Raw genomic sequence first — 25,996 nt, forward strand, 5'->3', positions numbered from 1 at the left:
ATTATTATTAAGTCTTGCCTCACCAACATACACTGTCCTGATCTCCCATCTGCTGCACAGAAGGTCGATGCTAAAAATTCTTGCTGTGGAAGTCTGAGTGGGTATCTGGCCAGTCCACCTCACTGCTTGCTCCTCTGGATCTCCACCCCAGATACCTGGCACCAACATCTCAGTGTCGCTCCTTGGGCAGTGGCTGCATGTACACTACATCCACAGATGTTGGCATTTAACATGTCCCAGCTTCACCACACTGTAATGGCACATTCCTGATGTACTTCAGTGCTTCACTTTAGAGCACACTGACAGCTTTCATTACAATGGACACCATCCGCAGGGACAGGCATGCAGTTCACAGACTGAGCCACCCTGCATCTCAGGGCTGTTCGATCACTCAGTTTGCAACTACCTGGATGCTGACAGCATGTTGGTCTGGCTTGGCCTTGACTTGAAGGACTTCACCCCCTCAGCCGCACCTTAAAGCCTCACAAGGTTTCTGTGGTGCCTTGCCATTTAATGTAGATTGCAGGCCAGATAGCTTGTCACAATTATCAACAGTCACATATCTGGGGGTTGGAGATGTTGCAGTACGGCGCCACGTTTTGACAATCTAACACCTATAACATGAGGCAGCAACCAATGTAGCAAACCATGCCGTATATACATTCACCAAATGACTGTGTCTCAGAGGCAGTGTCCTTAGTCAAGTCAAGGGGGCTGTTGTCAGTCAGGGGGTCCGAATACAGTCAGCCACTTGTCATAGTCGCAGTCAGGGTCTGCTCCTCCTAGAGGGGATCAGCCAAATGTTGGACATGCCACCACTCATCGGCTGCTCTTCTCTGGATTGTTACAAAGACAACAGGAGGGATTATATGCAGGTAGGGGAAAAGTGTCGAGGTGTCCAAAGCGAGTGAATAGGAGGTGCAGAGGCCAGGATTAGAGGTAGCAGAGTTTGGATTTTGACGTTGCGCACAACAGTGAGAGTGGTAGAGCATGAGCCTTGGTGTGTGGTGTGTGAGTGGCAGAGACTGAGTAAGTGTAAGGTAGCAGAGAGAAGATGGTGACACTGACGTTGGTGGTGTGCAGAATGTCATTGACCTTTCCGTGGCATTGGGTGGTATTCCTCTACAGGCCAGACTGCATTGCCTTGGTGGCAACCTCAGACAAGCCTGGCAGCATCTGGTGCCATGACCAGCTCTGTCAGTCCTGGGAGGAGAATGTCTGGATCTTGTCTGCACCATCCATCTGCCAGGACACTGAGATCCCTGCCTGTGAAGCTCCTTATCTTCCATGTCCAAGGACATGCAGGGCATTTCCGGACTACCAGTGCTTGATGGGATGCACACTGTCCTTTAAATATGGAGCCTCCATCAGGAATTGTGAGGTATCTCTGCAGTGGCAGGTCTGCCTATAGCAAGTGGGGAAATCAGACTGGCATCTGGACACCACAAGAGGGACACCACTGAGTCATGGAACACACTTGATGAGGCCAGTTTGGGACAACAGTGTGAGAAAATTCAGAAGTCCCTGCAGAGGGAAACACTTCCTGCAACTCGATGATACTGTCACTTGGCCAGCCCCTAGTAAGATTTACCACTTCTTAAAATCTTGTACTTTACTGTACAGAAAAGCTGTGAATTCTTGAGCAGTGTGACCGCCTATTTATTGAATTGTTTTGAATTGAAATGCAATAACGGTCAGAAGGGGTGGGGCTGAGGGGATAATAGTGCAGAATAGCAAACATTCTGTTGTGCTTGGATACAGATTCAGCCAGTATGGATGGGATGGAAATCTTCCGTTTCTGATGTCTCTGAATTCTGTTGGATAAGTTTCAATCCAGTGAGAAATCTATAGATAACACAACTGCAGTCATTCTGAAGTAGAAATGGACACAAGTGCATGGTCCAGGTCTGAGCCGGCTGCAGAAGCTGAGAAAACTCCCTAATTGTACTAATTTTGCTTAATAATGTTGTAACATGCCACAAGCTGTGAATAGCTGTGACTGCCTCGATCAGAACCAATATAGAAGGAGGATCTCCCAAACAATTAGAATGAAAACTAGATGCGGAACAGCTACAACTGGTAATGCAGATTTGTGGTTATCTACATGCTCAATAATTTTTGCTACTTTTAGGAACCAAGCTTTCTGTTCACTTTGGCAGCAGAAAGAGGGAGAGCAGAGGAATCTGTACAACATAGGCTGTCAGTGCCTCTAACTGACGGGGTCTTGCAATCTTATTAGCTCCATCCATATTCACCCATTGCCTCCATCAGTTCAGCAATGTGCATCTTGCCCTGACTTGACTGTCATGGGATACCAAATCCATACCAGGAAAGAATTTATATTCAACAACTGAATTCTGACTCTGTCTAATATTGCGAAACCCTGTGATGCTTGACTTGTGCAGCCATTAAGTGGCAGGGACTGCCAGAAGGCATTTCAGACTAGAGCAGTTAAATAAATTCAGGGGAGTCACCATGGTTTTATGAAAGGGAAATCATATTTAATCAATTTAATGACATTCTGGAGGTGTACCATGTATTGTGGAGAACAAGGAATCAGCAAATGCACTTAGAACTTTGAACATATTTGACAAGGTGTCATTTTAAAAGTTATTGTGGAATAAAAATTCTCATGTTTTGGATAGTAAAATATTGGCCTATAAAGGAGATGGGCTAACTGAAAGGAAATGGACAGTAAGCATAGATTGGTTATTTTCTGATTGGCAAGATAGATAGGAAAGAAAGTAATGAAGAGGAAACAAGTACAACAGTTAAGGATATAAATTGCTTGAGGAAATGAGAGCAGAAGCAGCTGGTGGCCCAGAGTGGGACTCTAGTAGGTCTGTGGTGGGTGGCTGCTGAGCCTGGCTGGTGGTCAGTGTGGGGATCTCCCAGCGCAGGAGAGAGATTGAACCAAATACGGGGAGAGATCGAGCACCATTGGGGAATGTGAGCCCTCATAGGGAAAGCCCAGCATGGAGCAATTGCATGCCCATGTCTAAAGAAAGACTGTAATTTTGAATTTACAGTGTTGAGCTGGAGGGCCACACCAGGCTGGGCAGCATCAGACGAGCAGGAAAGTTTTCTGAAGAAGGGCCCTGACCCAAAACGTCAACTTTCCTGCTCCTCTGAAGCTGCCTGGCCTGCTGTGCTCCTCTAGCTCCACACCGTGCTATCTCTGATTCCAGCATCTACAGTTCTTGCTATCTCTGAGTAATTTTGAATTTAACTTCATTTACAACTTTATTGTAATGTTATACTTTTAACTTATTTCTTTACTTTTCTACTTGTGCCTAAGATTTTGTACCTAGTACTTGTTTAAAAATGGCGCTAGGAGTGATGACTGTATATTTTTCACTCTATCTCTGTATTTGGGCACACATGGCAACAAAACCTAATTCCTAAATTATTTAAGTGAGTGGGCAAAGATCTGACAAATGGAGTATGATGTGGAAAACTTGAAATTTTCAATATTGGCAGAAGAATAGCATTCTTTAAATGTTGTGAGATTGCAGAGCTCTGAGAAAGGAAAAAACGGATATGGATGTCTTAATGTATGAAATGCATTAGGTGAATATGCAAGTAGACTGAGTAATTAGGAAAGAAAGCAGAATATTGTGGTGTATTGTGAAGGGAATTGAATACATAGATAGAGGGGCAATGCTTGCCTTATATAAGGCAATGGACTACATCCAGAATGCCGTGCACAGTATTTTTCTCGTATTTAATGATGGATGTAAGTGCATTTGGAGGTTTTTGAGCTAATACCTGGAATGGACACATTGCCTTATTAGGAAAGTCTGAACAAGCTACGGTTGTATCCATTTGAAAAAGAAAGATCTGATATCTGATCCTGGGGGGACATGACAAGATGGATGTGGAGAGGTTGCTTCCCCCAGTGGGAGATTCTAGAACTAGGAGTTTGCTGTTTAAAAGTTAGTTTCACCCATTTAAGACAGAAATAAAGAGATTTTTCCGAATGGCTCAGAAGATTGTGAGTTTTGAAACTCTATTCCTTAAAATGTGATGAAGATAGAATCTTTGAATATTTTTATAGATAAATTCTTGATAAGCAAAGGGTAAAATGTCAGATGCCTTCTGGAAATCTATGTCAATAAGCTTCCCTTCATTCACAGCTCATATTACTACTCCAAAGAATTCTAATAAATTAGTTAAGAATGATTTTCTTTTCATGATTCTGGACTGACACTTCCCGATTCTCTTGAATTTTTCCAACTGCCCAGTTATAACATGGTTCATGATTGAAACTAACACCTTCCACACAATAAATGTCAAGCCAACTGACTTAGAGTTTCCGGTTTTTTGTCTCTCTCCCTTCTTGAATAGAGAGGTTAGATTTGCTACCGTCCAGTTTGATGAAGTTTCCAGAATCTGGGGAATTCTGGAAATTTAACAACTCATGTACTGCATCATTAGTCACCTTTACTAAGACATTTTTTTTAAAAAGAGAAGATGGCCATTGTTGGCTCATACGTAGTAGTCGGAAGGGCCTGGCCCAATGCTGTACTGTTCTATATTCTACACTGAGACAACAAAATACATCTTTGTCTCTTTACTAGAGATAATGGGAACTGCAGATGCTGGAGAATCCAAGATAACAAAGTGTGGAGCTGGATGAACACAGCAGGCCAAGCAGCATCTTAGGAGCACAAAAGCTGACGTTTCGGGCCTAGACCCTTCATGAGATGGGCTGCTTGGCCTACTGTGTTCATCCAGCTCCACACTTTGTTATCTCGGATTCTCTAGTATCTGCAGTTCCCATTATCTCTCCAGTTAATTTAGCCTAGTCTGCACCAGTTCTCAAGTTCCCAACTTCCTGTTGAGTATTGTCTGGTAAAGCTTCCATGTGAATTAATGCAAATCAGGGTCTTGAGGCATCAATTTCCCGAATGTACTATTTAACTAATGCCACTCTTTGCTCCTGTTCATAAATCACACATGATAGAAAATTTTAGACAGCCAAGTTTAAGGGAGATATGCGTGGAAAGTTCTTTGCGCAGAGGGTGGTCGGTGCCTGGAACGCGTTTCCAGCAGAGGTGGTAGAGGTGGGCACTATAGCGTCATTTAAGATGTATCTAGACAGATACATGAATGGGCAGGGAGCAGAGGGATGCAGATCCTTGGAAAATAGGCGACAGGTTTAGATGGAGGATCTGGATTGACGCAGGTTTGGAGGGCCGAAGGACGTGTTCCTGTGCTGTAATTTTCTTTGTTCTGTGTATTTCCAATGTTGTTTATAGTGAAGCTCCATTTCTCTTTAGTTTTGGGAAACATTTTATTATAATAAGTTATTATTTTAGCCTATAGAATAGTAGTTTAATTTGCTGTCGTGGACTCTTGACTGTGACGTGGTGTTTAACATTTCAACCGTATATTCATAAGGCACTGTTAGGAATCGTAAGGAAGGAGAAGGAGTAAACAGAGATGAAGGCTAGGTATTTGTATGATTGTGCTTATATATACCATAGCATTATGGGAACTCTTCCTGCACCTCCATAGTTACAGACTGTCGGTTTTGGACCATTAGTGGTTTTTATGAAAACAGACAAGCTGGCTTGACAGGACCTAACAATAAATCTCAAGTTACCCTTTCCTAGTTCTGTCAAAACCTTAGCTAACTGCAATTCCTTGTATCTAGTCTGCATTCCATTTATCAACTGCTCTCCCTGTAAAACCTGCATCTCATGATGCTGTGAATAATGATCTTTAAACAGAAAACGTCAGTAAATAAAATTCCCGATATCCAATAAACCTAGCAGAGATCTGATTGTATGATTTATTTTAAGAATACGTTTTGGAATAAATAAAGTCTTTTGAGAATATTTAGGAAAAGTCCCATTGCCTAAGGTGAGACTTGACCCCATGATCCTTGAATTGGGAATCCCCTTTAAGACTGTCGTCAAGTGGCCATGGGCCCAAAATTGGACATTCTAAATTGACCCACAGCAAAAACTGGACCTGACAGAAAATTGGCCAAAATAAATTAGTCAGCAGCCGATAGCTATCAGCTACAGTGGAAACCAAGGTCAAAGAGGCCACAAAGGTTTGGGGTAACCATTATAACCAGCCCAAGGGTTGTGTATTAAAGGAATATTGATCAGACTCTCCAGAACCCTTGACTTCCAGCCAGTGCCAGAGGATGTGCACTTTACAACTTCCCAGCGTGGCAACAGTGAAGGGTGTTGACCCAACCCCATGGGATATTTTGATCCCAGCCCACAACCGCATTGTCCAAAGGCCACAAAATGTTCGGGAAGGCCTATGAATGGTGGGGATAAAAACACCAAACCCAGAAACTACCCCCTCAGTGAAGACTTGCAATAAATCTCATGCAGAAGACCGAGCAGCAATCCAAGAAGACCCAGGAGAAGATCCGCCCTGATCTGTGAGGTTCACCTTTGTGGAAAAGAGGCAGCCACACATTAAAGAGGAAGGAGTTTCCAATGGCCCGTCCCAAACACATGGATCATAGTGGATAATATCCTTTCTTAAACAGAAAAAGCTAGATAGCAAGTAAATATTATGGAAATTTGTCAAATGGTCACAGTGTTCTTAATATAGAATATTTTCTGAATAAAATTGAGTTGAACCACAAATCGAATTCTGTGTCACTTTTGTCCACCTCACCAACAAGACCAGATGGGTAAAGTGTTTTTAATCCTTTTAATGATATATTGACTTGTTATTCTTCCTGCCAAACTGGAGAAGTTTCTATTTTCTCACATAACATTCCATATTACAATTTTTCATTTGCTCACTTAGCCCATTTATATCTCTTTGCAGAATCCTTATTTATTCATATTCAGTCCCTCCATCTAAGTCATTGATATATCTATAAGTAGTTGAGGACCCTGAACTGAAGTCTGTGGCTCTCCAGTATTTATGTCATGCCAGATTGAGAATGAGACAATTATCCCTATTTTTGTTTCCTTTTGGTTAACCAATCAATCTAATATGTTCTCCCCTAACTACAAATACCTATTTTGTGCAGTAACCTTTAATATGGCACCTTATTAAGCCTCTTTAAATAATGAAGTACCCCACATGATCATGCTCCCAATTATCTGTGTTGATTGTTATTTTCTCAAAGAAATCTAATCATTTTAAAAATGATTTCATGTGATGTAGGTGTTGTTGGCATAGCCAGCACTTATTGCCCAGAGACCCAGGTAACAATTGATCACATTGCTCTGGCTATGGGGTCATGTGTAGGTCAGACCATTTGAGGAAAGGAGATTTCTTTTCATGAAGGAAATTGGCGAATCAGATGCATTGTCATGACAACAAGCAATCTTGCAGCCGTATCTGAAGTACCGTGAGCAGTTTTGGTTTCCTTATTTAAGAAAAGACATTATTTCATTGCAGGCAGTTCAGAGACGGCTCATTAGGATGATCCCTGATTTGGACGTCATCTTATAAACAAAGGTTAAACAGGTTGGGATTCTACTCATTGGAATTTAGAAGAATTAGAAGTGATTTCATTGGAAGACATGGGATTCTTAACAGGCTTGACAAGGTAAATGCTGAGAGAGCTGACATTTCGGGCCTAGACCCTTCATCACATCCTCTCTGATGAAGGGTCTAGGCCCAAAATGTCAGCTTTTGTGCTCCTGAGAGGCTGCTTGGCCTGCTGTGTTCATCCAGCTGCATACTTTGTTATCTTGGATTCTCCAGCATCTGCAGTTCCCATTATCTCTAAATGCTGAGAGGATGTTTCCCTTCATAAGAGAGTGTAGGACCAGAGGACATTGTTTCAGAATAAAGACTGAGATGAGGAGGAATTTCTTTTCTCAGAGAGTTGAGAATCTTTAGAATTCCTTGCTACAGAGACCTGTGGAGGAAGACTCCTTGTGTATATTTAAGGCTGAGATAGGAGAAAGGGCAGTGAAGTGGATGTGAGGAACATCAGATCAGCCATGACTCTGTTAAATGCTCAAGGGGCTGAACATTATACTCCTGCTCCTATTTTTTATGGTCTCATGGGCACATGGTCACCATTAGGCTAGCATTTTAAATTCCAGGTTTTTATTGAATTTAATTTCCATCAGTTTCCATGGTGGGATTCAAGCCCATGTCTTTCTAACATGGATAACGGGAACTGCAGATGCTGGAGAATCCAAGATAATAAAGTGTAAAGCTGGATGAACACAGCAGGCCAAGCAGCATCTCAGGAGCACAAAAGCTGACATTTTGGACCTAGACCCTTCATCAGAGAGGGGGATGGGGAGAGGGAACTGGAATAAATAACTGGAACCCCTGCATCACACAACCAGCCCAGCTCTTCCCCTCCCCCCACTGCATCCCAAAACCAGCCCAGCCTGTCTCTGCCTCCCTAACCTGTTCTTCCTCTCACCCATCCCTTCCTCCCACCTCAAGCCGCACCTCCATTTCCTACCTACTAACGTCATCCCACCTCCTTGACCTGCCCGTCTTCCCTGGACTGACCTATCCCCTCCCTACCTCCCTACCTTTACTCTTCTCTCCACCTATCTTCTTTTCTCTCCATCTTCGGTCCGCCTCCCCCTCTCTCCCTATTTATTCCAGTTCCCTCTCCCCATCCCCCTCTCTGATAAAGGGTCTAGGTCCAAAACGTCAGCTTTTGTGCTCCTGAGATGCTGCTTGGCCTGCTGTGTTCATCCAGCTTCACACTTTATTATCTCTTTCTAATATGGCCCTGGTGTTCTAGTTTATAAATCCTGCGATGCTACCACGACACCACTTGATTTTTCTTTCACAAAAGAACATTGACTGTGCTTGATCATTTTGAGATTCTCTAAGTGCCCTCCTTTAACAATAGATTCCATAATTTTCCATTTGACTGATGTTCAGGTTAACTGGCTGAAAGTTTCTTAAATTGCATCAGATCTCCCCAGAATTACCAACAAATCAGTAATATGGGGAAAGTCAAAACTACTGTTAATAACTTTCCTTACTGGAGACTGTACTTAATAATGAATAAGGGAGAAGAAAAACGTCCATTGAGGAAGTTACAATGTATTTTGATGAATGTCTTCCTTTAGATCTTACTCTTAATTCAACATATTGTACATGTCCAATCTATTGGTCCACTAGTTTCTGTGAGATACTTAGAGTTGAAAGAATAGTTTAGTACTTAGAGTCATAGAGATGTATAGCATGGAAACAGACCTTTGGTCCAATTTGTCCATTCCAGCCAGGCATCTGAAATAAATCTAGCCCCATTTGCCAGCATTTTACCCATATCCCTCTAATTCCCTTTCTCTTCATATACCCATCCAAATGCTTTTTAAATGTTGGAACTGTACCAGCCTCCGCCACTTTCTCTGGCAGCTCATTCCATACATGCACCACCCCCTGCATGAAAATGTTGCCCCTTAGGCACCTTTTAAAACTTTCCCCCCTTCACTTTAAACCTATGCCTTCTAGTTTTGGACTCCCTCATCCCAGCAAAAAGACTTTGCCTATTCACCCTTTCTATGCTCCTTATGATTTAACAAACCTATAAGGTCACCCCTCAGCCTCTGATGCTGCTGTGAAAGTAGTCCTAGCCCTTCCTATAGCAGGGAGACAAGAATTGCAAACAGTATTCCATAAGTGGCCTAACCAATGTCCCGTCCAACTATAGCATGACCTCCCAACCCCTACACTCGATGCACTGACCAATACAGGCAAACATACCAAATGCCTTCCTAACTATCCTGTCTACCTGGGACTCCACTTTCAAGGAACTGTTGAAGATTAATGATACCCCTGCGTAATTTAGATTATAACAAGAAACTGGGAAAGAAATGATTTAATTTGTTGTGTGAGAGGTTGGAGGCTAGGTATAACAGGTTTACTTCATGAGTGTGGCTTGGGAAGAGAGGTGCTGCCTCATGAGTGAAAGATAATAAGAGCAAAGTGCTGTGTGCCGTGGAGCAGGGAAGTCTCATGTCACTTGTCATATCCTCGCCTTTGAAGTGTCTATAAGCTGGAGGAAAAACCTGCAACCTCTGATGAGAGAAATTTTTATCCACTGTCTGTGGCATCTGTGTCTTTTCTCTTCTAAGTTCTCCTGCACCCAATCCGGTGAATGAGTCAAGAAGCTTTAGAAAGATATTTCAGGCTCACAAGTGAAGACCTGGAAAGAATGTAGTATTGAAAAAGCCATTGTGTTTCATGTATAGATGCTTGACTTCCACCAGCAATGAACTTGTGTCTATTTATCACCCTCATTATACGGCTGGTAATAGACTACTGAAGAATTGGAATTCCTAACTCCTGTTGCCTATCAATGGCAAATTCCTTCTAAGCTTTCCTTTCCAATCCAAATTTTAGGGATTCTTTTAAGTATTTAAGGTAAAAGAATGGTTATTGATGCTAAATCTGGAAAGTTACTGCAAGTGACAAAATGAAATTGCTGCTTATGTTGCAATAGTTCCCTGTAAACATGTGGAGAGTCTTATACATCACATTGTCATCCAATCCATCAGTTTCGATGAGTGAATAGGGTGATAGTGAACTATGGAATTTTGTGATAAAAGGGTGAGTGGTATGTATACAGTCAAGAGAAGGTGACCAAACAGGTAGATGAGAGTAAACCGGTTGATGTGGTGTATATGGATTTCAGCAAGGCGTTCGATAAGGTTCCCCACAATAGGCTATTGTACAAAATGCGGAGGAATGGAATTGTGGGAGATATAGCAGTTTGGATCGAAAATTGGCTTGCTGAAAGAAGTCAGAGGGTGGTAGTTGATGGGAAATGTTCATCCTGGAGACCAGTTACTAGTGGTGTACCGCAAGGGTCGGTGTTGGGTCCACTGCTGTTTGTCATTTTTATAAATGACCTGGATGAGGGCGTAGAAGGATGGGTTAGTAAATTTGCAGGCGACACTAAGGTCGGTGGAGTTGTGGATAGTGACGAAGGATGCTGTAGGTTGCAGAGAGACATAGATAATCTACAGAGCTGGGCTAAGAGGTGGCAAATGGAGTTTAATGCAGACATGTGTGAGATGATGCACTTTGGTAGGAGTAACCAGAATGCAAAGTACTGGGCTAATGGTAAGATTCTTAGTAGTGTAGATGAGCAGAGAGATCTCGGTGTCCATGTACACAGATCCTTGAAAGTTGCCACCCAGGTTGACAGGGTTGTTAAGAAGGCGTACAGTGTTTTAGCTTTTATTAATAGAGGGATCGAGTTCCGGAACCAAGAAGTTATGGTGAAGCTGTACAAAACTCTGGTGCGGCCGCACTTGGAGTATTGTGTACAGTTCCGGTCACCGCATTATAAGAAGGATGTGGAAGCTTTGGAAAGGGTGCAGAGGAGATTTACTAGGATGTTGCCTGGTATGGAGGGAAGGTCTTACGAGGAAAGGCTGAGGGACTTGAGGCTGTTTTCATTAGAGAGAAGAAGGTTGAGAGGTGACTTAATTGAAACATATAAAATAATCAGAGGGTTAGATAGGGTGGATAGGGAGAGCCTTTTTCCTAGGATGGTGATGGCGAGCACGAGGGGTCATAGCTTTAAATTGAAGGGTGAAAGATATAGGACAGATGTCAGAGGTAGTTTCTTCACTCAGAGAGTAGTTAGGGAATGGAACGCTTTGCCTGCAACAGTAGTAGATTCGCCAACTTTAGGTACATTTAAGTTGTCATTGGATAAGCATATGGACGTACATGGAATAGTGTAGGTTAGATGGGCTTGAGAACGGTATGACAGGTCGGCACAACATCGAGGGCCGAAGGTCCTGTACTGTGCTGTAATGTTCTATGTTCTATGTTCTATGAAAACTCATGAAATAATTCCTCTGAATGAAAACAGATGAATAAAATTAAAATCACATCTCTATAAGCTACCTGCTGCATCTGACACAGTTAACAGTTATAAAGACAACCCAACTGTGCAGCAACGACGAAACTTTATGAAGGCATTGAAAGCATAAAGTAGTTTTAAAAACATTCCCTGCTGAGGTGATATTTGGTGGCCATGACTAAACCAAGGCTATCTGTGTTTTATTACAGGAAGTATAGTATACCTTGGGATGATGTTGGGGGCCTTTTTCTGGGGTGGTCTAGCAGACAAGATTGGCCGACGGCAATCCCTCATCATTTGCATGTCCATCAATGGTTTCTTCGCCTTTCTTTCATCCTTCGTCCAGGGCTATGGGCTCTTCCTCTTCTGCCGATTCTTCGCTGGATTTGGGTAAGACCCAATGTAATGTTATCAGACCATGACAGGGCTTTGGAAGCATTAATTACAGAGAGTTTTAGATCAACCTGTTTTAACATGTAATGATACGCCCCTGGAGCAGGTAGGACTTAGAACCTGGGCCTCCTAGGATGGAGGTAGGTACACTTCCACTGCAGTACAAGAGCACTGAGGATTTTACTGCACAGAACTTCCATTGAAAAGATTATAATCTCATTAAAGCCTTTATCTCATTATTACCTCCTTTGGTTTCCAAATATCTTACATACACACAGTAATATGATAATATGCGTGTGTGTGTGTGTGTGTGTGTGTGTGTGTGTGTGTGTGTGTGTGTGTGTGTGTGTGTGTGTGTGTGTGTGTGTGGTCTATTTATTAATGAATGTAATGTTCATATGCTATTTCTGATTTTTGATAAGAGAAAAGGTAGAAAAAAGCTGATACAGTCATCAATGTAATGGAGGAAGAGGTGGGGCCAGTGTAGGTATGGAAGACGGATTGTTCCAATACCTCTCCAATACCCTCCTCACCTTCCTGGACCTCTCTGTCTCCATCTCTGGCAACCACCTAGAAACCGATATCCACTTCAAGCCCACCGACTCCCACATCTACCTAGAATACACCTCTTTCCACCCACCTTCCTGCTAAAATGCCATCCCCTATTTCTAATTCCTTTAACTCTGCCGCATGTGCTCCCGAGATGAGGCATTACACTCCCGTAGATCTCCGATGTCCTTGTTTATCAAGGACTGCATCATCCCCCCCATCAGTGGTCGAGTACGCCCTCAACCCTGTCTCCCGCATTTCCCATAACTCATCCCTCGCCGCAGTAACAACCAAAACAGAATCCCCCTCGTCCTCATGTATCACCCCACAAACCTCCAGATCCAATGCATCATCCTCTGACATTTCTGCCATCTGCAATCCGACCCCCTCACCAAAGACATTTTTCCCTCCCCATCCTTATCTGCTTTCCAGAGGGACCACTCTCTCCAGGCCTCCCTTGTCCACTCCATACTCCCCTCCAGCCCCACCACATCGGCACTTTTCCCTGCAACCGCAGGAAGTGCTACACCTGCCTCTACACCTCCTCCCTCACCCCCATCCCAGGCCCCAAGAAGACTTTCCACATCAAGCAGAGGTTCACCTGCACATCTGCCATTGTGGCATAGTGCATCCGCTGTTCCCGTTGTGGCCTCCTCTACATCGGGGAAACCAAGCAGAGGCTTGGGGACCGCTTTGCAGAACACCTACGCTCAGTTCACAATAAACAACTGCACCTCCCAGTCACAAACCATTTCAACTCCCCCTCCGATTCCTCAGGCGACATGTCCATCCTGTGCCTCCTGCAGTGCCACAACGATGCTACCCGAAGGTTGCAGGAACAGCACCTCATATTTCGATTGGGAACCCTGCAGCCCAATGGTATCAATGTGAATTTCACAGGCTTCAAAATCTCCCCTCCCCTACTGCATCCCAAAACCAGCCCAGCTCGCCCCTGCCTCCCTAACCTGCCCTTCCTCCCACCTATCCTGTCCTCCCACCTCAAGCCCCACCCCCATCTCCTACATACTAACCTCATTCCGCCCCCTTGACCTGTCCATCTTCCCTGGATTGACCTATCCCCTCCCTACCTCCCCAACTACACTCATCTTTACTGGCTCCATCCCCGCCTCTTTTGATCTGTCCATCTCCTCTCTACCTATCTTTGCCTCCAAACATCTTCTATCCGCCTCCCCCCCTCCCTATTCATTTCAGAACCCCCTTCTCCTCCCCCATTTCTGAAGAAGGGTCTAGGCCCGAAACAACGTCAGCCTTCGTGCGCCCCTGATGCTGCTTGGCCTGCTGTGTTCATCCAGTTTCACACCTTGTTATCTCTGATTCTCCAGCATATCTAATTCCTACTATCTCTGCCCAAGAACATTCACTGACACAAAGGGAACATCTCCTGGGCTCAATGGGGAACCCGACAGATGTGTGTGAACAGTCAGCAGCTTGTTCAGATCTACAAAAACTGGATTTAAAAGTCACATTCCCACACTGTGCAGGCTCTTAGGAAGCTCCTCGAGTGCCTAATTATTGGCGAGTGGATTTCCTGACTGTTCTTTCAGCACTTCTAGTAGCACTTTGAAAATTTGCAACTGCTCTGGAGCTCTGAAGATCTGTAGATGATCTCATGGACTATAGTTTTCACATTCTGTCACAGTGTATGTCAAAGCAACATTTAAAAATCTGGCCCCATGTCTCTGTTATGTGATTAGAACAAAACCGTTTATGTCCATCTGTGCAGTTAGTTCAAGCAATCTTATTATGAATACTTTATGCATGCAAATAAAGATCCTTTGGTTGCTTTTTTTACCACAATCCTTTGCATAGACCTGTTTACTGATGTGCTATTAAAAGCTGTGCCCCATTCTGCTTGTATATACGCTGCCCTGTGAGGTCGATATTTCTCTTTAGATTTCTAATGCTCTCTTCACATGACCTCTCACACTTCTTTGAGCCAAATCCAATTGGTGCAGTACTCAAGTAACAGTTCAAAGATTATCTTTTTTAAATTTTGACTAGAACTCCTCATTCCTATTTCTATCTATGTCATTGGTACTCACTCGGACCTCAACTACTGGATTCTCGTCCTTCCATTCCAAGTTTATCTCTAGTCACAAGGAAATGTTTTTAACCTGGGAATGGCCACTCACCTCTGTAGAGGCCGGTATCTAATCTCCTGATTTATATTGTCACCTTTCATATCAAATTGCTTTTAACGTTGTCTAATAAAATGGCTTTCAGTTTGTGTTATGGTCAGTTTGCACAAACAGTCTGTAGTCCCCATTCTCACTTCCAAGGTAGTAAGTACTTATCTGTCAGTCAAACAGAAGTGCTGAGCTTTCTCTGTCATTACATCTTGGATCCCCTACATCTGCCTGACCCAAAGCTATATTTGCCTCTCTGTGACCAAACACCAACTATAAATGTAACCGAAGTAGTGTAATTGCCTCCAGGAACAAAGTGTCCAGGTAACTCTCCTCCCACCTGATGGCCTGCAATGTCTGAAACTCAAATTTCAAAACATGAACTCTTCGGCAAAATGGGTCAAGCTATCGACCAGAGACATATCATACCCAGGATATATCAAACCAAAGACCTGATTGTCCAGGATCATAATGCTTTCTATAAAACATCTGTATGTTACAGTTATAGCATACTACTTAACCTGCCATGTCTGTCTAACATCATGTTTTTATTAACTTGATTAGGTACTTATTAAGTTATTGTTTTACTTCAGTAAATTAGTAACAATGCTATCCGAACTTAGAGAAAAAGCACTTAACTGGAGATAAAACGAAAGGAAAAAAACGCAACACATACCCCTCCCCTTTGTACTGATTTCCTATTTGTATGAAATCCCCAACTTTACTACTGTGTTTATGATACTGTTCCCTCATTAGTCTCTGTTTCACGGCTAGCTGAAAATGAAGACAAATACCTAGTGCACTTGAGAAATGGGATTGTGTAGGAGAGAATGAAAGGTAAATCAGACCAACATAATAATTGACATGAAGTGTGGACTTGGAAAGCCTACAGATAATAAACGGAAAGGAAGTTGGGAAAAGACAGAATTCCAGAATGAACTTTGATGTTCTGCAATAGAGAAAGTTAAATCACAATTAATTGTGCGACGTACTGAATTTAAAACAGCAAGAATGCAATGTGGAAAATGTGTAAAATTTAAGTCAAAGTGTAAAAATATTGAAAATCTGCCAACTTTCAATTCTTGATGCATGAATCTTTTCTTCTTTTTGCTTTTCTGTGTTAAATACAATTAGAAAAGATACTTTGACATTAAATTAAATGAAAACATGAGCTTGTTCCTAAATTAGATCTTAATACATTTAAGAATCCACAGGGAGCTAAAAGGAACATTAATGTGGTCACTAATGTTGGCCTCGGCCAATGGCTGGCAGTTGTTGTTGTTTCCATTGCAATAATGACTCAGCCGCCCTTGAGACCAGTACTAATGAGGTGCCCCCTCACTGACCCCTCAAATTGGCAGTCTGCGGCTCCTGGCTTTTAGTCCCATTGCGTTTAGGCCTGCAACTCATTCAAATAAACATGAAGACTATACCCAAGGAGCTGTGCAGGTTCCCAGAGGAAAATAACAGCCCTTCTGTATTGAAAAACTGACAAACCTTGATAATCTTGGGATTGTGTTAAATCACACAGGTAAAGCATACTTTCCAGGGAGTTCATCTACGCAAGATATGATGACGTTGATACGATCACTCTTGAAGTGCTGCATCCTATTCTGGTTGCTGTGGATCATGGTACATAAGCTGACCCCAATTATTTTACACCAAAACTTATGACTAATCCTATTTACAGTATATAGGTCAGCACACTCTTATGTTCAGATATGTTATACACAGTTGGAGCCTTAGGCTCAATTTTTCATCACGGAAATGCATTTCTTCCTCACCTTGTAAGATAGCTCATGGGATGAGGCAGCGATAAGAACTTGCCAAGATGTGTGTTAGTTTAAGACCTGGCCACACAAAACAGACTGTGTTTGGCAGATGATGAACAAAAATGCCTTCCCCTTCAAAAACTGTTTTCTGACTGAAAGTCAGAAGATTTGCAAACTCATCAAATAATTGTGTTGGAGCAAATAAATTCTAAGCTAGTGAAAGAAACTGGTGCATATGAGGAAGAAAGGATTCACTCTGAAGAAAATGCAAGCAGTGACCAGCCACTGGCTTGACTTCAAGAAGGATCCTCAAAAATCATCAGAATGGTTACATCATAATGAGAAGTGGTATGAATATTTATGCACTAAGGCCGCATGTCCATGCTGAGAAGCTAATTATGGCAGGTTATTGGGTAATTTTCAATTAATTTCCTAGGGCAAGATAATCTTGTCAGCGATTTCACAGGCCACCGCCACGCCACCCCCCACCATTGCCTCACCCTCCCCCCATCCCATCAAGTGTCAGCACCCAAAAACTCCAAGGAGTTTTGTAAATTCTATAAATTTTGCCCAAATTATTTATTTTGTTTGTTCGGATCAAAATGTTTTGAACCCATTTTATTACTGAATTCCCCAGGATCAAAAAGCTCAAAATCACTTATTGGCTATTGGAATATTCTGTAAAATATTTAATAATGCAGTATTTTAACCTGAAAACTTAGCTTTTTCCACTCTTTAATGAAATTTCACAATTAAGAAGATACAACACTATATTTACCTGGTGAACATTGTGTTGATCTATTTGGTGATAATGGAGATAAAGATTCATTGCTCATTAGAAGAATTTTGCTCAGTCTGTGCAGTGTGCGGTTTTATAATATATCTCACCCGAAAGCCCGTTAGTCCTGCTGTCACTTGATACTCACATGAGAAGAGACAACAAAGCTCAGAGATCACAGCTAAGTAAAGTTATTATTTTCTCTTCTTTACCCAGGATTGGAGGAGCAGTTCCAGTTGTGTTTTCCTATTTTGCTGAAGTCTTGGCCCGGGAGAAGCGTGGTGAACACCTGAGTTGGCTCTGCATGTTCTGGATGATTGGAGGGATCTATGCATCTGCCATGGCTTGGGCCATTATTCCTCATTATGGTAAGAAAACAATACACATAAAGGCTGATCATCACTAGTGCTCTGATATATGTTGGGTCATGGTCTGACACCAGGCAGAAGATGACTCTCTTAGACAATGACTGCCAGAGGGAAGACTCAGACCTGTGTGATGAAAAGATGGAACATTTGAGAAAGTTGGATTTACTCATTATTTTGAGTTTGATTGCATCTGTTGTACTAAAATAAAATAAAGAACTGCAGATGCCGAAAGTTTGGAACAAAAATGGAAAATGCTTGAGAAACCCAACAGGTCTGGCAGCATCTATGGATAGACAGAGTCAAAACTTTCAGGTCTGCTGACCCTTTATCAGAGCTAGAGTATGTGAGGGGGTGGGATGGGTTAAGAAGTAAGTGATGGATGGAGATGGAGCCTACAGGGAGAGAAAGACAATTAGGCTGACAAAGGGATGGATAATGGTAATGACTGAATCCATGGTAAACCATGGAGATAGGACTGTATCTTGTACCCACCACTAGTACTCTAGGCCCTGTCATCACACAGACTGCCTGCAGCACAGCAACCCATTTTCGCCTACTTAAGGTCCCCATTGGCAGCTTTTCTTTCTCCTGGGTTTATCATTATCCATTCCTTTGCCTGCTTAATGGTCTTTCACTCCCTCTGAGCTCTGTCTCTATGTATCGCTTACTCCCTTAACCCCACCCACTATTGTAACAATTATTACGAGGTCAGCCAGGTGGATCTCATAGAATATGAGCTCCCTGACTGGGGCTATGAATCTGGTCCAATCAGGGAGTCCTGGCTGATGGATATAAATAGGAGTGTCAGAGGTTCTGTCCAGTCTGAGAGCTGGCTCCAAGGGAGCAAAGAATGTAAATAAACGTTGATTCATTAATGGGACACTGGCCTTTCATGGAGTCATTTTAACCGTCTTTAGCATATATACCAATTTTCCTCATTACTGCTAGTTCTGAAGAAGGGTCACCAGACTCGAAACATTGACTCTGCTTTCTCTCCACAGAGGCTGCCAGACCAGCTGACTTTCTCCAGTAATTTCTGTTTCTGTACCAGTTCTATGACTGAACCTGATGGTTCAGCAGTCGTCTCATCTGTTCTTCCCTCACAATCTGCTGAAGATGTAGTGTTGTGTTCCTTTTTACCTTTAACAATGTAGTTTTATCCGATGAGGCATTTACCTATGTTTGCTCCCATAACATTAGAACAAAATGTGGGTAACAAAGCACTAAAAGATTCAAGATAACAAAGTGTGGAGCTGGATGAACACAGCAGGCCAAGCAGCATCTCAGGAGCACAAAAGCTGACGTTTCGGGCCTAGACTCTTCATCAGAGGGATTGCTCTGATGAAGGGTCTAGGCCCGGAACGTCAGCTTTTGTGCTCTTGAGATGCTGCTTGGCCTGCCGTGTTCATCCAGCTCCACACTTTGTTATCTTGGATTCTCCAGCATCTGCAGTTCCCATTATCACTAAAAGATTCAATAGCCTTTTACTACAGCTCCTAGTATCTACATACATATCTGGACAAGTACTGGGCAAACTGAAGCACAAAACCATCCCCATGTCTCACTACAGTAAAAAATGGAGACGGAGACTTTTATACCATCAAGCCAGATGCCCTGATACAGTGACAATATCAAAAGCATATCTTGCTATGGTATAATGCATACTAGCTATCAGATATAACACAACATGGAGGATACAAAGACCCTGTAAAGGAATGTAGAGGTAGGTTAAGGCAGCTGTGTGCTACAATTCAGAAATTACTAACATCCCTTAGGGAAGGAAGTCTGCTATCCTTACCTAATCTGGCCTACATGTGATTCCAGGCCATAAAAATGTGGTTGACTAATAACTCAGTTCAAGCCACAATTAGGGATGGGCGAAGAAGCTACTTTTGCAAGCAACCCCCATAATATGTGAAAGAAAAACATATCAGCGGGCAATGTGAAGTTTGTGTTGCCTGCATCACTAAGAATGGGTATAGATAAATTTTGTATCCCGATCCCTAAGCTTAATTTCTAGCCTCATCTAATTTTTCTCTCTTGTGGCTATGGATTATGATAAGAGGTATTTCTTGAGTGCACTATTCGTTTTGAGTTGGTGGCAATTACTGTGGACTTTCACTGGGCTCTGATACCTTGTGTGGGCAGAAAACCATGAACAATAGAATGAAACAAGAAGGGAAGTTCTTTGGAAGAATTAAACTCAGAGTTAAATGAATGTTAACATTATGATGCTAAATTCTATGCAATTACGGCAATCAATTTAGCATCAACCTTTTGGACTACAACCTGGTGTTGTGAGATTTCTGACCTTGTCAATCCCAGTCCAATACTAGCACCTCCACATCATGTCTCCCATTGATGAAAGCACACTTTTTATACTAAGTGATGTATGCTTGTACAGGAATGAGAAATAGATGGTCATTATGATGCCAAGTAGATTCTTACCATCAGCCTAATCTTCCTCCCAGAATCCCACCTGCTTGAAATGGAAACTGAAATGAGTGGGAGGGAGGGATAAACTTTAAAAAGTTATGTTTCTACTTATTGATGCATTTTTTCCCATTCTCCTTAAAGCCATTCAAGAAAAACTACACCTGAGTCCTGTGGAGGTTAGAGTCGGGTGGATATGGTTTGAGGGTGGTACAAAAGTAAAGGATGCAGTACAAACAGACTGGTGCTGGTCATGAACACAGCACGCCAAGCAGCATCTCAGGAGCACAAAAGCTGACGCTTCAGGCCGAGACCCTTTTGGGCCTAGCCAGCTCTCAGACTGGACAGAACCTCTGACACTCCTGTTTATATCCATCAGACCCTCTCTGATGAAGGGTCTAGGCCCGAAACGTCAGCTTTTGTGCTCCTGAGATGCTGCTTGGCCTGCTGTGTTCATCCAGCTCTACACTTTGTTATTTTGGATTCTACAGCATCTGCAGGTCCCATTATCACTGGTGCTGGTCGTGGTAACTTACAATCAGAGGTTCAGTATACAGAACTCCATCTGAAAGTGAGTCAGAGATAATGGGAACTGCAGGTGCTGGAGAATCCAAGATAACAAAGTGTGAAGCTGGATGAACACAGCAGGCCAAGCAGCATCTCAGGAGCACAAAAGCTGATGTTTCGGGCCTAGACCCAATGAAAGGTCTAGGCCCGAAACGTCAGCTTTTGTGCTCCTGAGATGCTGCTTGGCCTGCTGTGTTCATCCAGCTTCACACTTTATTATCCATCTGAAAGTGAGGTTGTATTATCAATTCATACTAAGTTCTGTGTTTCCACAATATATTTGGTGATGATCTGAAATATGTTTTGTATTGAGAAACAAAGTATTAGACAACAATAGTCTAATCAAATTTAAGAAGGATTTTTACGTATTTGATAGAATAATACAGCCTCTAAAAGGCAAAGGCATTTATTTTGCTAGCAGTGTGGAACTCAATGTTAGCTTTGTTCTGTGGCTTGAGAAGATCCAGATTGAAAATGACTGCCTGCACTTAGGAATCTTCAGAAAGCACTCTTCATTCCTGCCGTCTGTGCTGTATTTGAAACCATGTCTGGAGGTGAAACGATCATACTCTTAACCCAGTGTATAATCCAATTTCTTTGAAGGCATTTTTTCCATTTAGCAGGAACTGTGTCATAATTGATTATCCACATGCTGTTGCTCTTGTGTTATTTTACATCTGAATTATACTTCGTTATGTTGGTCAGAGGCTCTTTTTGTTAAACAAATCAGTATTAATTCATTTCCTTTGTGACCTTTTTTACAGTAAAATTGCCTGTGGGCTTTGTTATATAACCTAACTGTGCATGTAGATGTTTGTCGCCTCATAGTCCCACCTGCACCTAGCTGCCTTGTCAAGCACACGGTGGAAGCTTTAAGCCATGGTGCAATTTATCATTGAAGCTGATTATCTCGATTAGTAATGACATTTGCTGATTCTCAGCCAAGCCAGTTCAATGAAGGGCTTTCGGATCTTTGTCGGTACAACATGCACATCCTCACATCCTGTTCCCCTTTCTGGTGAAAGAAATATAGGAGTTGTGATGAGCACGTGGACTTGAGAATTGAATAGAAAGACCAGTGATCAGTCAGTTCGAATCAATACACAAAGAGAATGCTCAACACCCAGCAGTATACAGTATTTTTTGATAGGAAAGAATATTCTATTATTGAAGAGAGATTAGAGACAGAATCTACCCAGGCCCTGAGCCGTGTGGACTATGACAAGAAATTTGGGAGAATTGAGTGAGTTGTAGAGTGAAGTTTTTCTCAACATTGAATCTAACATGTCGTATTTTGCCAACCAAGTCCCAGATGTTGAGACATGATTCTGACTAGTCAGTTGCAAGTGGCTTATTGGTAGGGATTAATGTTCACCAGCAGCCTCATTACTACCTGGTTCTGCCTCATTAATATCTTGCCTCCCTGTCCACCAGATACAAACTCAATTCTGAAAATTCCCACTGTGAAAGTCCGAGTGGGAACCTGCTGACTTCAGTTTACCACTTGCTCCTCCGGAATTCTGTCTTGCGTGCTGGGACCCCTCCTCAGAGTGTGCCCCATAAGCAGAAACCACATGCACCCCACATCCATGGACATCTATGGACACCCATGTTAATGAGTTACATAATGGGACAATCATGCAAGAAAGCTCTCTTGGCCTCACAAGAGTCAAACCCTCCATGAAACATAATGAAGATGATACAAAAGATTCAGCCCTAAGAGATTATCAATGTTGACTCCCTGAAGTTGTCTGAGGTTGAACCAGAATGTTTGCAACCATCTTGTCCTATTAGATTTTGAGATGAACTTTTGACCCACTATTCACATCATCACTGGGATTGCCTACTTCCAGCTCCATAAAGAAACTTGATTCTGCACATGACTCAACTCATCGACTGCTGAAACCTTCATGCTTTGTTACCTCTTGACTCAGCTAATGAAGTGCTTTCCTGGCTGGTCTCCTGTCTTGCACACTAACCCATCCAAAAAATTTTGAGCTCATCAAAACTATTGTTCTTATCTTAACTCTTGGCAAAAGACTTTCACTCATTATGTGCTTTCTGGCTGATTCCAAAAAGCCTCAACTTTTAGATTCCCATTTTCATTTTCAATCACTCTGTGGTTATACCCTTCATACCCTACAACTCTTTGAAATCTCAGAATTCTCTAACTCTGGCCTCCTTAACATCTCAATTTTAATTGGCTCACCATTGATGATTGTGCCTTCAGCTGACAGGACCTGGCACTATGGAATTTACTCTCTAAACTTTCCCACTTCTCCACTTGTCTGTCCTGCTTTAAGATGCTCCTTAAAACCTCTCTATTTAACCAAACATTTCCTGCCCTCTTTGGATATCTCTCTGTCATTTGGTGGAAATGTTTATTTGATAATCTCCTGTAACACACCTGGAGGTTTTCTTTTCTATAGTAAAGACATTATAAGAAAGAACATATGTATAAACAAATCATTTTTGTTTTATTATTGGAAATACTTCAAGTACTTTTACAATTTATTGCATTCTATGCTCTCCTTACCAGACTTTTATCATATTTCAGCTATGTTCTTTGAAAAAATGACCTGAAGTTTTGCTTTTCCTTTCCATAATTTTGTATTTATCTTCCTTACAATTTTTTTTACAAGTTGATATTTTGACAAGTTCATGCATAATCATATGCCTCCTACTCATTTCACTACACCAGCCGCAAGAAACACTGAGGAATAATAAACTAGCATTCGAATGATAACTTCAACTTTTTTGAGATAATAAAATGTGAGACTGGATGAACACAGCAGGCCAAGCAGCATCTCAGGAGCACAAAAGCTGACGTTTCGGGCGTAGACCCTTCATCAGAGAGGGGGATGGGGAGAGGGAACTGGAACAAATAGGGAGAGAGGAGGAGGCGGACCGAAGATGGAGACTAAAGAAGATAGGTGGAGAGAGTATAGGTGGGGAGGTAGGGAGGGGATAGGTCAGTCCAGGGAAGACGGACAGGTCAAGGAGGTGGGATGAGGTTAGTAGGTAGATGGGGGTGTGGCTTGGGGTGGGAGGAAGGGATGGGTGAGAGGAAGAACCGGTTAGGGAGGCAGAGACAGGTTGAACTGGTTTTGGGATGCAGTGGGTGGGGGGGGAAGAGCTGGGCTGGTTGTGTGGTGCGGTGGGGGGAGGGGACGAACTGGGCTGGTTTAGGCATGCAGTAGGGGAAGGGGAGATTTTGAAACTGGTGAAGTCCACATTGATACCATAGGCTGCAGGGTTCCCAGGCGGAATATGAGTTGCTGTTCCTGCAACCTTCGGGTGGCATCATTGTGGCCTCCTGCGCTGCCACAATGATGCCACCCGAAGGTTGCAGGAACAGCAACTCATATTCCGCCTGGGAACCCTGCAGCCTAATGGTATCAATGTGGACTTCACCAGTTTCAAAATCTCCCCTTCCCCTACTGCATCCCTAAACCAGCCCGGTTCGTCCCCTCCCCCCACTGCACCACACAACCAGCCCAGCTCTTCCCCCCCACCCACTGCATCCCAAAACCAGTTCAACCTGTCTCTGCCTCCCTAACCGGTTCTTCCTCTCACCCATCCCTTCCTCCCACCCCAAGCCGCACCCCCATCTACCTACTAACCTCATCCCACCTCCTTGACCTGTCCGTCTTCCCTGGACTGACCTATCCCCTCCCTACCTCCCCACCTATACTCTCTCCACCTATCTTCTTTAGTCTCCATCTTCGGTCCGCCTCCCCCTCTCTCCCTATTTATTCCAGTTCCCTCTCCCCATCCCCCTCTCTGATGAAGGGTCTACGCCCGAAACGTCAGTTTTTGTGCTCCTGAGATGCTGCTTGGCCTGCTGTGTTCATCCAGCCTCAAATTTTATTATCTTGGCATTCTCCAGCATCTGCAGTTCCCATTATCTCTCAACTTTTTTGATTCAGTTTTATCCATTTCCGATATGTTCAAAACACTTGGATGCACTCCGGTGCTACTGAACTTTTTCAAATAATTTTAATTATGGCTGTCACCTCTTTTCACTACTTAAAATTTTATTTTGTGTCCGGGGTAGATAAACAAGATGGAGTGTCCGTAGGCCAACCCTCAGTTTGTGCATCAGGACCAATACAAGTCTACTGGAACTGGGATGATGCCTGCACCCAGTCTCTATATATCCAATTCAGTTAGGATTAGATTCATAATTTATAGACATTTATCAATGAGTTTACCATTTGTGCTTAGGACACATGATAAAACTTTAAAACAAAGTATTTGAATTTTGTTTTCTTTGTCAGCGCTCTTTTCTAAAATTGCCATACACCCTACTGAGACTGACAACAGAACATTGTCAATGTTTGAGTATAAATCATTAGATTTGATTGACTCCTCATCCATTGAAAAGAATTTTCCCTCATTCAATGTTTACACTTTCAACCAGTGTGCCATAAGAACTGTCCAAGTATGCCATAAAATTTTGTACATAGATAATGTGGAACATGAATGCATTTGATCCTTCTTTTGCTTGCTCTATGTACTATGTTGCAAATCTCTCTAGTAAGATCATAGCCATGGCAAATTCAAGTAAATATAACATCTATGAGCAATCAATTGAGCTGAAAAAAGTGGGTGTGCTGTGGAATTATTTGTCTCATTGGAGTTTGCTTTTATACTGAAAAAGTTCACAATTGCTGGTCTACACATTTAGCACTTCCAGTCAGGATCCCCAGTTAGTGGCTAATAGTTGGCTTTTTAAAAATAATTCGTAACGCAGGGCACAATGATCAACACACCAGACATGAGAGATAATGGGAACTGCAGATGCTGGAGATTCCAAGATAATAAAATGTGAGGCTGGATGAACACAGCAGGCCAAGCAGCATCTCAGGAGCACAAAAGCTGACGTTTCGGGCCTAGACCCTTCATCAGAGAGGGGGATGGGGGGAGGGAACTGGAATAAATAGGGAGAGAGGGGGAGGCGGACCGAAGATGGAGAGTAAAGAAGATAGGTGGAGAGGGTGTAGGTGGGGAGGTAGGGAGGGGATAGGTCAGTCCAGGGAAGACGGACAGGTCAAGGAGGTGGGATGAGGTTAGTAGGTAGCTGGGGGTGCGGCTTGGGGTGGGAGGAAGGGATGGGTGAGAGGAAGAACCGGTTAGGGAGGCAGAGACAGGTTGGACTGGTTTTGGGATGCAGTGGGTGGGGGGGAAGAGCTGGG

The 25,996-nt window shown here is 42.8% G+C and overlaps 1 protein-coding gene across 4 annotated transcripts in view; it reads left to right on the forward strand.

Annotated features, from left to right (window-relative positions):
- sv2ca (synaptic vesicle glycoprotein 2Ca) overlaps positions 1-25,996 on the forward strand; it is a 187,346-nt gene that overhangs the window by 97,008 nt on the left and 64,342 nt on the right. For all 4 annotated transcript variants that reach the window (XM_059644807.1, XM_059644804.1, XM_059644805.1 and 1 more), the window contains exons 4-5: positions 12,001-12,181; positions 17,647-17,798. In XM_059644807.1, the coding sequence (XP_059500790.1) occupies positions 12,001-12,181; positions 17,647-17,798 (333 nt within the window). The remainder of the gene's footprint in view (positions 1-12,000; positions 12,182-17,646; positions 17,799-25,996) is intronic.

The sequence above is a fragment of the Stegostoma tigrinum genome, chromosome 3 (assembly GCF_030684315.1).
Source record: "Stegostoma tigrinum isolate sSteTig4 chromosome 3, sSteTig4.hap1, whole genome shotgun sequence".
Lineage (NCBI taxonomy): Eukaryota > Metazoa > Chordata > Chondrichthyes > Orectolobiformes > Stegostomatidae > Stegostoma > Stegostoma tigrinum.